Here is a 16,241-nt window from a genome sequence, read left to right on the forward strand (position 1 = left end):
TAAACATTCCAATCAAAAGGCAGAGATTATCAGATTGGATAAAGAGACACGATCCAATTATATGCTCTCTAAAAGAAATATACTCTAGATTCAAAGACTCAAATAGATTGAAAGCAAAAGGATAAAAAAAGAAAAACAGATCATGTAAACAATAATATAAAAGTGATGGAGTGACTTTCTTAATATCAGATAAAATAATTTTAATATCCAATTGACCTATTAGTTTATAAAGTTCCATATAGGTGATTCAAATGTCAGAGGGTTCAGGCCAAAGGACAGAAGATTGAAGCCAAGGGATAGAGAGGACAAAGCTAATAAAAAGGAAAGGGATTTATTAAAGGAAAGGGAAGGATTAGGAACATTTAGGATTCTGGTTCCTTATCCCGGGGTGTGACTGTATACAGTGACTGCTTTTTAGTAGCATTAAAACTTGACTCACACTGGGCTTTCCAGGTGGTGCTAGTGGTAAGAAAAAAAGAAAAACTCTCCAACACCGGTGGTTGTAAGAGTCGTGAGTTCAGTCCCTGGGTTGGGAAGACAGGAGGAGCCAGTATTCTGGATCAACCCGCTCCAGGATTCTTGCCTGGAGAATCCCATGGACAGAGAAGCCTGGCAGGCTATAGTTCATAGGGTCGTAAAGAGTTGGACACGACTGAAGCAACTTAGCGTGTGCGTACACACACACACGCACACACACATGCACACGCACACACACGCACACACACACACTGACAACTTTCTCTTCTTGATCTCATTCTAATTAAGTGCCCTTCAGCTTTTCTTCCAATGAGGCCTTGATTTTTGGCCTTCTCTGTTCATCAATGAATTGTTCAGTTTTAGAAAGAGCCCAGCTAAATCGGGCTTCCCAGGTGGCGCTAGTGGTAAAGAACTCGCCTGCCAATGCAGGACACATAACATATGTGAGCTCGATCCCTAGGTCAGGAAGATTCCCCTGGAGGAGGGCATGGCAACCCACTCCAGAATTCTTGCCTGAAGAATCCCTGGGACAGAAGAGCCTGGCAAGCTACAGTCCACAGGGTCTCAAAAGAGTCAGACACAATGAAGCGACTTAGTATGCACACACATACCAACTAAATCAGCTTAACCAGAAATCCCACCTTTGACATCTGATCATCCTTAGTTGACTAATCACTCTGGCCTATTAGACTGGTTTAACCAGGATTCCCCCATACCCCAGATGTTTTCTCTTTGTAATTTTCCATTCATTGACCCCCTCCTACACTGTTCCTTGATTATATTTTCCCCCTTTTCCTTATTGCACTCAAAGTTGAGCCTAATCTCTCTTCCCTATTTCAAAACTCCATTGTAATATTCCCTTTTGAATTATCTGATTACCATCGTTAACAAGTGTTAAGAATAATTTTTTCTTGAACAACAACACCCATGTGAGTTCCATAAGCAAGTGTGCTTAGGGAAATACACACAGAGATACACAAAAAACAACTGGCTTATAAATTTACTTTTTGATATTTCCCTTTTAATAAGTTATCTTACCGCCTGTAATCTCTTAGCATGGTATTCTGCTGCTGAAAAATATTTTCCTGGTTCTACCAGTTTGTCAGTAATATTTGATACATACACACCAATTTTAGTCATCTGTGTGGACGTTGTATTTGTAGTTTGCTGGAGCTTTCCTCTCTGAAAAACTGTCTAAAATAAAAACAAAAAAATTAAGTACACACTACACATAAATTGAGCAAAGAGCATATTTTGTACATATTTAATGTAGTATTTTTCATTATTTTAATCACCATATAATTCCTTAGAAGATTTTAATTTTAGAGAGCTACACAATATAACCTGTGCTGATTCTGCAGCTTCAAAAATCTATATGAAAAAATAAAAATATTACCTGCGTATCCCTACAAAAAGCATTCAGTTTTTCAGGAATCTTTTTAGGTACAGTTTGTGTTCCAGCATTGTGATATTCTATTCCTGTTATTTTATGTCTGAATCCACCAAGAAATGGTTTGTGAAAATCAGATTTTATCATCTCAACAGCTACTTCCTGGTACTGATCAATGCCTGAGGAGATAAAACCAAGTTTAAATGAAAGTTCAACTACAAACAGACTCTAGAGTTATTTATCTAAAAGATATCAAATAACAAACCAGTTTGTACTCTGACTGTTATGATCTGAGAGGCTTCAGCTGGTCTAGCTATTCTTCTGACTGGGTATAGATCTGGATGTGAAGAAAACATTTCCACTTGCACAACATCCTGGGGCTTAATTCCATGCTGTAGTAGCGTCTCATGATTTTTAAGAACTGTTCCTGAAAATGAGATAAAATTATAAGAAATATTATGATAAAGAAACGATTATATGTACTCATTTTAAGGAATGTTAAACATCAAAGGTGCCTATATGAATGTATATTGTTTAATTACCAAATAAAAATATTGATGATGTCCATCTCTTGCTGTATTGTTAGCATGGAAAACTCCGCAATGGAAAAAATTAAGGTGGTATTCCTGACCAAGAATTCAGCATCAAAAGGAAAGTAAAAATACAACTCTCAACTCATCAGAAATACAAATATACAATAACCATGCAACTAAAAACATTTAAAAATTAAAAACACATTCTATAATATGAGCAAAATCATATTCTACGCAATGATTCTCTAAAAAGAATCACAATGTGTTATACATTAAGCATAGATCATATCCTTATCTGGGAAAGCCTGATTAGTTTAACATACCTTCTCTCGAATGCAGAAAAGTATATACTCAGAGTCTAAAGAATCCCTTCCTTTCTGTTTCTATTATCAGAAATTCATATAAATTAATTCATGCCAAGGTGGAGCTAAGCCTGTTTCTTGCTGAAAAAAAGGGGTACATGATCACTTTATTTTTATGTTTATTGCTTGAACTTACACCTTCAATCCACTGGTTTAGTTCATAAATTCACTGTAAATTTATTTCTATATTTTAAGGCATACAGAAATACATACAATGTTACTGGCTGCTGCTTTGTATACTGACAGAATCTATATCAATCTTTCCAATGTATGTTCATCCTAAATTACAATTAGGAATTTAACATAGCAAAGGTTTGTTTTACTCATTCTTAGAAATATGTCAGATACCACTAGTCTATTTTAGCTATGTTCAAGAAAGCACATTCAAAAAGTTTTGAGTTTCAATTTCACCTTAAATTCTTAATTTTAAAAAATTAACATTATAGGGCTTTTGTGATAGGTTGAATAATGGCCTTAAATATATCCATGTACTAATTCCCAGAATCTATGAGGGGTAGATTATCCTGAGATGATGATACGACAAGTAGAGATTTAAATATGCTATGCAGCCGGCTTTGAAAATGAGGAAACTCAAGAATGCAAGAAGTGCAACTCTAGAAGACGCAAAAGGCAAGGAAACAGACTCTCCCCAGAACCTCCAGAGAGCGAAAAGCACTGCTGACACCTTGACTTTATCCAAGCGAAATTGATTTAGGATATTTGGACCCCAGAACTGTAACCAAAATTACTGTGTTGCTTTAAGCCAATAATTTTGTCAATTGCTACAACAGCCATAGAAAACTAATAGAGAATCCTCTCCAAACGAACACAGAGCTCTCTTCATTCTTCTAATTGTTTCTAGAATAGGCTTAGCCCCACCAAACCTGAACTTGTTATAGTACTAGAAGAAAGTACCTATCTTAGAGTATGGTTGGCACAGAATCAAGCTTTTATTATTGCTGCTGACGTAAGTCTGTTATCCAGTGGCAATGTGCAGTGCTGTGCTGAGCTTAATCGCTCAGTCATGTCCTACTCTTTGCGACCCAATGGACTGTAGCCCACCAGACTGCTCTGTCTATGATGATTCTTCAGGCTAGAATACTAGAGTGGGTTGTCATGACCTCCTCCAAGGGATTTTCCCAACCCAGGGATCGAAGCCTGGTGTTCCGCATTGTAGGCAGATTCTTTACCATCTAAGCCACCAGGAAAGCCCAGTGATGCATGGTACTTACACATAAAGACGAAAGGTCATGAAATGCAAAGAAAGATTCTTAGGTACCACTGGCTAGCTACTCCAGTCTCAAAACACTCTCCTTCTCCAGTTTTGAACTTCACCTTATAGTTAATGCCAAGCAGTTCCAAATTCCCTTTTTGGAATCATGCCTACAGTTAAGTTCAGACTCTGACATTCATAAGCTGTGGGAATTTGCACAAGTTTCTTAAGCTTTAGCTTCCATCTCCCTTCAAAAAGGTAACAGTAATATCTACCTCAAGGGATTGTTGTGTAGACTGAATGATAGTGTGATAACGTAGACAGAACATTTTGTAAAAGGACTAGCACATGCTGCTGCTGCTGCTAAGTCGCTTCAGTCGTGTACGACTCTGTGCGACCCCACAGATGGCAGCCCACCAGGCTCTGCCATCCCAGGGATTCTCCAGGCAAGAACACTGTAGTGGGTTGCCATTTCCTTCTCCAATGCATGAAAGTGAAAAGTGAAAGTGAAGTCGCTCAGTCGTGCCCCACTCTTCACCACCCCATGAAACACAGCACACCAGGCCTCCCTGTCCATCACCAACTCCCAGAGTCCATCCAAACCTATGTCCATTGATGATGCCATCCAACCATCTCATCCTCTGTCGTTCCCTTCTTCTCCTGCCCTCAATCTTTCCCAGCATCAGGGTCTTTTCAAATGAGTCAGCTCTTCGCATCAGGTGGCCAACGTATTGGAGTTTCAGCTTCAGCATCAGTCCTTCCAATGAATATTCAGGACTGATTTCCTTTAGGATGGAATGGTTGGATCTCCTTGCAGTCCAAGGGACTCTCAAGAGTCTTCTCCAACACCACAGTTCAAAAGCATCAATTCTTCGGCCCTCAGCCTTCTTCACAGTCCAACTCTCGCATCCATACATGACCACTGGAAAAACCATAGCCTTGACTAGATGGATCTTTGTTGGCAAAGTAATGTCTCTGCTTTTTAATATGCTGTCTAGGTTGGTCATAACTTTCCTTCCAAGGAGTAAGCGTCTTTTAATTTCATGGCTGCAGTCACCATCTGCAGTAATTTTGGAGCTCAGAAAAATAAAGTCAGCCACTGTTTCCACTGTTCCCTCATCTATTTCCATGAAGTGATGGGACCGGATGCCATGATCTTAGTTTTCTGAACGTTGAGTTTTAAGCCAACTTTTTCACTCTCCTCTTTCACTTTCATCAAGAGGCTCTTTAGTTCTTCATTTTCTGCCATAAAGGTGGTGTCATCTGCATATCTGAGGTTATTGATATTTCTCCCAGCAAGTTTCTCATGATGTACTCTGCATATAAGTTAAATAAGCAGGGTGACAATATACAGCCTTGACGTACTCCTTTTTCTATTTGGAACCAGTCTGTTTTTCCAAGTCCAGTTTTAACTGTTGCTTCCTGACCTGCATACAGGTTTCTCAAGAGGCAGGTCCGGTGGTCTGGTATTCCCACCTCTTTCAGAATTTTCCACAGTTTATTGTGATCCAAAGCTCACTAAATTAGCCATCATCATCATCAATATCATCTTCATCAGTATCATCATTGTTATAATAACTATTTAAATTTTAGCTTTGTTTTCTCCATCAAACTTTTTTTTTCCTCCATCAAACTTTAATAACCAGTTGTTTGAATACACTGACATCTTACTATTGGGGTACATTCATTATAATAGTTTTCTAAAAATAATCTTGAAGTTTCTCTGATTTGACAAGGAGGAAGAACCTAATAGGTATGGCTTCTTCCTACTTAGCACTTAGAATTTCCCCCCAAAAAATGTTCTTATTATTGCCCTAGAAACTTTGCGGCATCTTTTTAAGTTAATATGAAAACTTTTAAAAAACAAAATGTCATGATCTGTGTAGGCATAGTCTACAGAAACATTTATTGAGCTATGCCAATCTGTTTAATTCTATCACAGTTATTATGACTACAACCTGTCATGATACAAGGCTAATATAAGACGTGGTACTCCATACTGCCCACAAAATATAAATAAATTTGAACATCATCAGAACCTGAATTGACCTTAATGTACAGAAGACTGATAAATCATTTTTAGTCCTCTTCTCTTTCTATACATGCTCATTCATCATTTATTTTTTTAACCTCATTTCTTCCTACTCTCCATAAATAATTTACTTGTAGTACCTCTAAACTTCTTACCATTTCCCCAAAGACCCAGGTTTTCTCACCTCTTTCGGACTTAACACAAGTATTATCACTTTAATTAGATGAAGCTTTCTAGAATCTCCCAGTTTTCTTCCTCCTTGTTCTCACAGTTTTTTTTGAGCACATCTCCATTAAAACATTTACACGATGTGTAGTAAACACTGCATATGCCTTCTTCCTTCCTAGTCTATGAGCAACTTGAAAATAGGGATTTTATTTCATGTTTCTATCTATCTTTGGTTCTTAGCAAAGTATTCAGAACTTTGTCCTCAGTAATAATTCGTTGAATGAAAGAATGTATATAGCAGCAATATAATGTTCAAACAGTAAACATCAAGATATTTAGTTTTACAAATCAAAGATCTTGCTTATTTACATGTTAAGACTAAAGAAGTCTTTATAAGTTTTATTAGCCTCCAAGCTTACCTGCACATCTTATCTGTAGGACAAAAGCTGGGACACCTAACAGGGAAGAAAAATGATCCTTCAGGCAATTTACAACAGTGTTAACTTTAAAGGGAATTACAATTTCCTGGCCCACAGGAAGAAGTACGACTTTTACTGTAGATAAAAAGAGAAAGAAAGAGCCATAGTTAAATGCAAGGGTCAGCATCATATAGTATACACACAGATAGAGAATTATGGGACAATTTGTGATCAAAGGAATTCAAGTTGCTTTCACATGTCTCCCATCATGCCTCCACGATAAGAGTTAGTTTTCACTTTCTAGGAGGAGAAGTAACAAACATTCATTTGCAACATTTTTGCTTTGCAAATCAATCCATAATCTCAAGAAACAGCATCAATGGTCAACGCCTGCTCCCCCAGCTCCAGCTCGAAGTTCAGCTCTCTCTTCCACTGCCTACTATGAGGATCTGTGCATGTTCGAGATTACCTCCTCACCCAGAATACCACGAGAAATAGGAAATGAGACTAAAATGCTTTTAAAGATTCTTTTAAAATCATTTAAATTTTTAAAGATTCCCAATATCTGGTAGATACTATTCAGATATCAACATAGGGAATGTCTCAGAAAAATCAAGCGTTTTTGTGTGGTATTCCAAAGGGAGAACCTGAGACCTGAACTTAGAAATGTACGTGCTTTGATTACATATCGGCAACAGGCATCAGGAAATCAATGCGTATTCATGAAGTTAAGAAAAACCAATAGGGAAATTTTCAGAGAAAATTTTCTTTGACCTTGCAATGACAAAAGATCATCTAAGTCCATTCTTCTTTCCATAATTGATCTGTGTCTGTAACTGGCAGAATGTAAAACAGAAAATCACTGTTTATTATAAATATCTGGAATAACTATGCACAAATCTACTTGCCACAAAAAAATAGACATTGTGTAGTTTACTTCTGACTCCAAAATAAAAATCAAGGCACTTACATGTCAAAAATTGAGAAAAACTATTACTGTAAAATGATTATCTGTTCACAAATTGTAGGAAGGAAATAAAGTACAAAAATTATTATGAGGTAAACTGTTTACTTTTATATCTACAAACTTTATATGTTAATGGGGAAGATGTCATAAGTAAGATGGAATGAAGAGTTCACATTTCAAACAAAAACAGTTTTGTATATTTCTAGATGTCTGACATGACAGTTTTCATAAAGGTCTATGAGACATTTATCAGTAATCCTAGCATGAAATGTAACAAGGTATTGTTGATGCTAAGGTTCTTTAAGCTTATTTTCACAGCTCTTTCTCAAGAAGAACAGTCTTACAGATGTTAAATTATCAGAAGGCTATTTTAATTGTTTCCTGGGTTCAAAGTTCTACAAGTAATATATGTTAAACTTTTCATGGCAGTGATTTCCTAAGCTTTGGGAAGGGAAACAGTGTTCAGGAATCTATGAGTCTCAGAAAGTACAGGACCAAGACCACTTCTTTAAATCACCACGTGTTTGTTATAAGCTATAATCATAATTGAAGAAATACCAAAAAATGATGCCCAAATTTACACCAAATAATGAAACTGGGGGATAACAGCTTCAATGAGGTATAAATGAGCTTGATTACTTTCTCCTCCATCTCCTTTATATTCTTTACTTGAGGGATACACCATGCAAGAGCTAATACTTCCCTGGAAGCCACATTTTACCAGCCAGACTAAGCTGCTGTTATTGTTAAATGATGGCCCATGTTCTCCACTCTATGGATGGAAACTTTCTCAAAACTTATGAACAACGAGGAGAAGGAGATGTCAGTTTTACTACCCAAGTAGAATTATCTGTGTAACCACCTTCTTGCTGCTCCCCTTCTGCTTTGCTACCAGCAAAAAAGTAATAACTTGTAAATGCCATGCCATCAACATTATGTCTTTAATATTAATCCATAATGAAAGACAACAATGACTTTTCTGAAGCTGAATATAAAGTTAACACTAAGAAATATTGAAATACATAAGAGCAACAAGATATATGGAATGAGCACTGGAGAAGAAACTAGAAAAATACAGTGTCAAGTTCCCATCCCACCTGTTGCTGGCTGTGTAGCATGAATTCCAAGATGGCACACAAAAGAATTACAATTATACTCAAAAATTTCTCCCTAAACATTTAAAGAATCTATTTTATTTGGGAAACACAGATTAACTATCACTTTAGGATTCATTGATTTTCCTTTATTTAGGGAAAGGAAATACTGCAGCATAGAGGAGAAGCTTCACACAAAATTAAAAGATTCATTTGGCTCAGCCACAGAATAGGATAAGGGAGTGGGAAAGTAATACCAAGTATAAAATAAATCGACAAGCAAAAAACAAAAACAAAAATCAAGCAAAAAAAAAAATTAGTCTGTCTTGCCTAGGTAATACCTGTTGCTAAAGAATCTTTCGTTGGTATTCTCAGAGATTCCCTCACAGCCTTTACTTTTTCCATAAATGTCAGAGACGCTTTTAAATATGGTCTGGCTGACTGCACTGCGCTCCCAGATTTCGATAGAGAGCCTCCACCATCTTCAGCTCCTTCAGCTATCATAACGCTGTCCATGAGTTGCTGGACATCGTTCAGTTCCAGGCTTGAAACGCTCTGGTCACTCAGGTCCTCAACGCGTTTTTCACGGCCTCCACCAGATGGATCTAGTTCAGATTCATAGCCTTCAGTTTGATCTGACTCTGAGGGAACTGGAATATCGATAGACCCCAGAGCATCCTCTGTTTGTTTTGATGAGTCAACAGCATTCTGAGAATCAGCTTCTTCCTCCTGCTCAGACATTGTCCTGAATTGAAAAAATAAATAAGTATATTCACTACACACAAAACTTCTATACCAAATATAAAATTAATTGCTGGTATACTGTAATACTTATAATATACTATAATGTGGCTCATTATATATTTAAATATTCTCTTAGTAATGGTATTAGGTAAAAAAACACATTGGTGAATTTTTAATTAAAACACCACAGAAAGTAAAAATGTATACCAAAAAAAGAGACTCTCAAAACAATAAATTTGAGAGAAATCTTCTGTGAAGAAAGTAATTTTAAAACATTCTAAAATATACTGTCATTTCTTATTCAATGACCAATCAATTCTTCTTGCGAAAAATCTTTTCAATAACTTTTTCTAAAATATTTGTTTATTTATCTGGCAGCACTGGGTCTTAGTTGTGGTATGTGGGACCTTTCAGCTGTGGCATGTGAACTCTTAGCTATAGCATGCAGGATCTAGGTCCCTGACCAGGCATCAGACTCAGGCCCTGTGCACTGGGGCATAGAGTCTCCACCACTGGATCACCAGGGAGGTCTCTATAAGCTTTTTTTTTTTTTTTTCATACAAAACTAACACAGGATTTATGCTTCTGTGTTACAACTGAATAGAAGCATCAAGAAACCTGTTATCTCCATAGCAACTATATGCTGGAAAGTATACACTGGGCTTCCCTGGTAGCTCATATGGTAAAGAATCTGCCTGCAATGCGGGAGACCTGGGTTGGATCCCTGGGTTGGGAAGACCCCTGGAGAAGGGAATGGCAACCCACTCCAGTATCCCTGCCTAGTGAATTCCATGGACAGACCATGGGGTCGCAAAGAATTGGACACAACTGAGCGACTAACACATACACACACACCCTCTATACAGCTCTGCTCTCACAAACTCTAGCAGAGGTGTCCAATGACCTCTGCCCACAAAACACACACATCAACAAACAAATGTGGGTTGATCTTGGAGCTCACTAAGGCCTTAACCACAGCCACCAAATGCTTTGGCTTGGGAATCAGTGTGACAGTATACAGAAGGTTGGGCCAGGATGGACCAGAGCCTCCCAGAGCCAGGTTTCAGAGCCAAGAGATGGATCAGAGCACTGAGGACCCAGGGTGGCTGGGAGCCTGCCTATAGATGCTGCCAGGAAGAGGGGATGGGAAGGTGAACTTGAGGCTGATTGCTGTGGCAGCACCACAGGGAAGATTAAAACTTGAAACGGTAGTGAGATGGGAAAGCTGTGTTTGGAACTTCTACTTTAAACATAGATCCTTATATAGAGAAAAAAATTTTTAATGAAAAATTAATAAAGCAAAAGAATATTTAGAATAAAAATGTATACTTGTTGAATTTAATGAAAACAGCATTAAAGCTGAAGAGAGAAGCAGTAAACTGGAAGATAAATGGAAAGATTTTATGTAGAATGTTGCAAAGAGAGAGGATATGAAAAATATAAGAGATTAAGGGCCATGAAAAAAAGAAAGAAACAAAGTCTAGCATATATTTCTAAGCATTTATTAATATCTTGCCTTGAGCTAAGAATAGCTTTGTACTATTAAAATAAAAAACAAAAAAAAGTGTAAAACAGAGACTGCCTGTGGCCTGTGAAGCCCTTTTCAGAAAAAGTCTGCCAGCCCCTGATCTGGCATATGGCAAATTGGAGTCCTAGAAGAAAAGAAAGAAAGAAAATATTTTAAAAGCTAAAGACTGAAAAATTTTTTAACTAATTATAAATATGAACCTACAGGTCCAGGAAGCACCATATAAAAATATACCTAACAAGATAAATAGAAATAATTCATATCTATAAATTATAGTAATGTTATATAACATTGCTATAATTATGTATATAGTTATATATTATAACTAAATTACAGAATAACAAAGACAAAGATCTGAAAAACAAACAGTGATAAAGGACATATCATCTTCTCTTTTGAATCATATTAATCTGGTGGCATTAATGAAAAGGAAAGAAAAATGAAATCATTACAAATTTCTCATCAGAAAAACAGAAGTCAAGGCAATAATGAGCTAATTAAAAGAAAGCAACTATCAACCCAGAATTGTACACCAAGCAAAACTACCTTTAAAGGAGAAAAACAACATTTACAAGCAAGTTATCACCAAAATATCTGCTGTAAAGGAACTTTTAAAAGGATACGCTTGAGGAGGAGTAAAATGGGCCAAGTATAAGTCTGAAGTGCAAGAAGGAAAGGCAAACAAATAAACCATAAACCTATGGGTAAACCCAAGTAAATACTGTCAACACAAAATAAAAACAGCAGAAAATTAAAATATGAGACAATAAAAACAGGTACCTTGGAAGGGAAAGATGAATAAACTATTATCAATTCCTTATACTATTTACAAAATTGACATATGATAGTATTAATCCTAGATACGTTAAATTAAATATGCATAGTTAAATTTCAAGAACCAATAAAAGAACTGAAATAAAGTTTTAAAATTCCAGAAAAGGAGGGAAAAAAATGAAATGAGACAAAGCTGAACAAGGTTTTAAGAAGTTCAAGAAACCTCTTTAGGCTGTCACCCACAAATCTTCCTTTGGATTTTTTTTCTCCTATAGAGAAAAATTTAAAAATATACCTAACAAGATAAATAGAAAGCAGCATAAAGAAGGCTTAACTCCTAGTAACATAATTATCTGCCCTTTTTGGAGAATCTGAGGTAATGCTTTCTATCTGGTGGGTCATTCTCCCTATAAAAAATGGCCACAATGGCATCTTCTAAATGGCAATAGTAACAAATCAAGAACTTAAAAAGACAACTAGAAGAATCAAGTCAAACCGTACACTCGGATGTAACTTTTTGCAAAACTCATATTTCATAAAAGACTCATATCCAGAATATATGGCGGCATCTCTCATGGCTCAGATGGTAAAGAATCCACCTGCAGTTCAGGAGACATGCACTGGCTCAGGAAGATCCCCTGGAGAAGGGAATGGCTACCCACTCTAGCATTCTTGCCTGGGAAATGTCATGGACAGAGGAGATACAGTCCATGGAGTCACAAAGAGTCGGACATGACTAAGCGACTAAACACAAGCATGATCCAGAATAAATACAGAATTCTCAAAACTCAATAGTAAGGGAAAAAGAAAACAGTGAAATAAAATGAGTAAAAGATTTAAGCAGATCCATCACCAAAGAATATACACAAAAACACAAATAAGCAGGGCCAGGACAAGACTGAGACAAATGAGGCATCTGCTCTGCCCCATATGTATTTCTGTGCCTGAGAATAAATGCCACCTAAAATTTTCAATCTAATTGCCTCAGTTTCCTGTGTCTAATCCTGACCTCAAGGACAATCACATGAAAAGATGCTCCATATCATTAGTCAGTGGAGAAATGAAACTTCAAAGCACAATGAGATTCCAAATTAGTCCAAAAATAATTTCAGCCCAACAATAACTGGTGAGTATAAATATGAGTGGAAAACTCTTGTATCTTGATCGTGAAAATGAAAATGGATATAGCATTTGAGGTAACTGTCAGCTTCTTGTAAAATTAAACACATATTAATCATATGACCCAGCAATTCTGTGTCCTTTACTCAGGTGGAATAAAAAACTACAATCACTCAAAACCTCCACATGTGTGCGTGCTTAGTCATGTCCAATTCTTTGCGACCCCATGGACTGTAGGCTGCCAGGCTCCTCTGTCCATGGGATTCTCCAGGCAAAAGTACTGGAGTGGGTTGCCATGCCCTCCTCCAGAGGATCTTCTCCACCCCGGGATCAGCTAAACTCTGATCTCCAGCAGCTCCTGCACTGAGGCCAATTCTTTACCCCTGAGACACCAAGGAAGCCCCAACACAAAAGTTATTAAAGTTTTTATTTTTAATCACCAGAGACAGGAAACAACACAAACATTCCTTAGCTAAGGAATGAATAAACATACTATAATGCATTCATAAAATGGAATACCACCCATCAATAAAAAGGAATAAACCACTGATACACACAACAACACGGGTGACTCTCCAGTGAATTATGCTAAATGAAGAAGCCAGTTCTAACTTACTACTTACTGTATGGTTCCCTTAAGCGGAAAAAACAAAGCTCTTGGTTCGAAACCTCTAGAATTCTCTGGGTAAAGAAGAAAGTGAGCTTGGTACACAGCGGATAAGGATAACTGAAGAAAGAGGCAGACCACTTCAGGCTGTTAAGTGGCAAGGAAACTTACAAAGAGGATTGATTTGGACAGCCTAAAGAAAGTAAATCTCAAAATCCACCACCAAAATTCTAAGAGTTTATGAGACCTTAACTGGATTCAGTCATAGTATAGTTTCATTGGTCTCAATAACACATCTCTCCTTCAGGAACAATGGGGGAAGGTACATTCCAAGGACTGGAGGGGGAGAGAGTCTCCAACTGCCCCCACTTGGGTAGTGAGTAAACCCGCGGTCATGTCCTTTCAATGACTCCCAACAAAAGCACATGCCACTATATACAACGTTACAGACACAACTACATATTTGCATATGCTCAGAATACTCTGGAAGATGAACTGGAGGGCAAGGAGTTGGGGAACATGCGTGGAAGGCAGATTTTCACTATTCATTCTCTTTACTGTTTGAACTTTACTGTATTATTATGTATTCAAGCATAAATATTATCTAATTTCAAAAACTGTTTATAAAGAAAAAATACTCTCACTGCATACAAAAACGTTCCCCTTTCACCTACAATGTATATTTCGTTGATATATCTAAGCTTAAGTAGTAAGACAAAGATCCAGCTTTGCCTTCTACGAAATAGCCTGTTGAATTTTTAAGTTGTTTAAGAAGTGCAGCAAAGACCTTAGGTGGAGAGAAGTGAAAGAGGAGAGTCTGGAAGCGCTCTACTTACTAAAAGCTGTAAATGGCCACAAAGATGGCTAAACAAACGGTTTCTAATAGGAAACCTGGGTTGCACACACGTCTTGCTTCTCTGTTATTAACCATGATAAGCACTTGGGGTTGGAGGGGAGGTAACCTCCTAGATTGATGCTGCTACTTCCATTCCCAAATTATAGATCCGGAGCCAGAAAAGGAACCAAGAGATGGATGCTTTGCACAGTTGTTTAGGCAAAGGTGGAACATTCCGGACTGGCCAGTCCCCAGGGCCCAGTCGGCTTCAGCACCCCTCACAGAGCCCTCAGAGTCCGCGCCTTAGCCACCCGCTCAGAATTGGTCTAGGATCGGGCCAGTAGAGGGCAGCCAGAACCTATCCTCCTACCTGACCAAGAAACGCAGTTAGTCCAGCGGAAGCGGTTTCCTGGCTCCTAAAAACCGGAGTCCACACTTGCCGAATTTTGTTACCGGCCGTTTCCTAGCAACGGCCCTGGTACCACCCCCTCCCACTAGGACACAGTTCGCGCGAGAAGAGGCGGTACCCGCGCTGGAAGGGTGGGGGGTTGGGGGAAGACAGAGAGGAGGGGCGGAGCCAGGGAGAGAAGGGGCGGAGAGAGGGAATGAGGTCTGGGGAGGGGCGGGGCGAGGGAGCGAAGGGGTTTGTTACCTACTTATTCAGTTCAGTTCAGTCGCTCAGTCTTGTCCGACTCTTTGAGACCGCATGAGTGGCAGCACGCCAGGCCTCCCTGTCCATCACCAACTCCCGGAGTTCACTCAGACTCACGTCCATTGAGTCGGTGATGCCATCCAGCCAGCTCATAGTCGGTCGTCCCCTTCTCCTCTTGCCCCCAATCCCTCCCAGCATCAGAGTCTTTTCCAATGAGTCAACTCTTCGCATGAGGTGGCCACAGTACTGGAGTTTCAGCTTTAGCATCATTCCTTCCAAAGAACACCCAGGACTGATCTCCTTTAGAATGGACTGGTTGGATCTCCTTGCAGTCCAAGGGACTCTCAAGAGTCTTCTCCAACACCGCGGTTCAAAAGCATCAATTCTTCGGCGCTCAGCTTTCTTCACAGTCCAACTCACACGTCCGTACATGACCACAGGAAAAACCATAGCCTTGACTAGGCGGACCTTTCTTGGCAAACTAATCTACTCATTACCTAGATACTAAAGTGGTTCTGACAGTAACCGCTCTCTAAGATGTCTTTTCATACTTGTGAAATGGAACGGTTCTCCAAAACAAATACTGACATCAATCTGCCCTTTATGAAAAATGTAAGAGGAAATGTAACTATGAAATGAGAGGGAAGACCTAGGCAGGTACAACAGCAGGTGCCTACTTGCTTTTGTTAAACTAAGAACTTGGCTCTTGCTTCCCTGGCAGCCAAAGACAAAAGGGAGATAGGTGCTATTAAATAATTCCTCTTTTAAGTCTGAAGAAGCAAAGCTATTGTTAATCATTGGATTATAAAAGAATTATTCTCTATCACTATAAATTCCTTCAATTGAATTTATAGGTTTTTAAAGAAGCACATATCATTGAGGGAAAAGATCAATTTTATTTCTAATGTAAATTTAGCAAAAAATAACCTCATGTGCTTCATAATAGCTAGCATTTATTGTGTTATTTGTTGCTAAGAACTTTACCTATACTTCTAATTTAATTTTTACAAAGATTTTACTAAGGAAGAACTGTGATCAGCTTCGTTTTTCTAAGAAGGAAACTAAAGCCCAGACATGTTTGGTAGGGAAGCCAGAAATAAACCCAAGCAGTCTGACAGCAGCACATCCTCCATTTTAAACCACTATTCTATGCTGCCTTTGACCTAACACTGTTTGATATTTTAAAAGGATGTAAGATTACATGCGACCCAGATAATCACAATGGTGTGATCACTCACCTAGAGCCAGACATCTTGGTTTGTGAAGTCAAGTGGGCCTTAGGAAGCATCATTACGAACAAAGCTAGTGGAGGTGATGGAATTCCAGT

The 16,241-nt window shown here is 38.2% G+C and overlaps 1 protein-coding gene across 3 annotated transcripts in view; it reads right to left on the reverse strand.

Moving 5' to 3' along the window:
• The window catches only part of IQUB (IQ motif and ubiquitin domain containing), an 81,181-nt gene extending 66,454 nt beyond the window's left edge, over positions 1–14,727 (reverse strand). For 2 of the 3 annotated variants that reach the window (XM_042248760.1, XM_012177058.4), the window contains exons 1-6: positions 14,633–14,727; positions 8,997–9,400; positions 6,595–6,729; positions 2,133–2,294; positions 1,874–2,046; positions 1,516–1,671 (exon numbers count right to left, since the gene is read on the reverse strand). In XM_042248760.1, coding sequence (XP_042104694.1) covers positions 1,516–1,671; positions 1,874–2,046; positions 2,133–2,294; positions 6,595–6,729; positions 8,997–9,396 — 1,026 coding nt within the window. In that variant the 5' untranslated portion in view covers positions 9,397–9,400; positions 14,633–14,727. The remainder of the gene's footprint in view (positions 1–1,515; positions 1,672–1,873; positions 2,047–2,132; positions 2,295–6,594; positions 6,730–8,996; positions 9,401–14,632) is intronic. The other variant, XM_042248759.1, reaches the window with a different exon arrangement.
• Positions 14,728–16,241: the final 1,514 nt, after the last annotated feature.

This window comes from Ovis aries, chromosome 4 (genome assembly GCF_016772045.2).
Source record: "Ovis aries strain OAR_USU_Benz2616 breed Rambouillet chromosome 4, ARS-UI_Ramb_v3.0, whole genome shotgun sequence".
NCBI classification, from domain to species: Eukaryota; Metazoa; Chordata; class Mammalia; order Artiodactyla; family Bovidae; genus Ovis; species Ovis aries.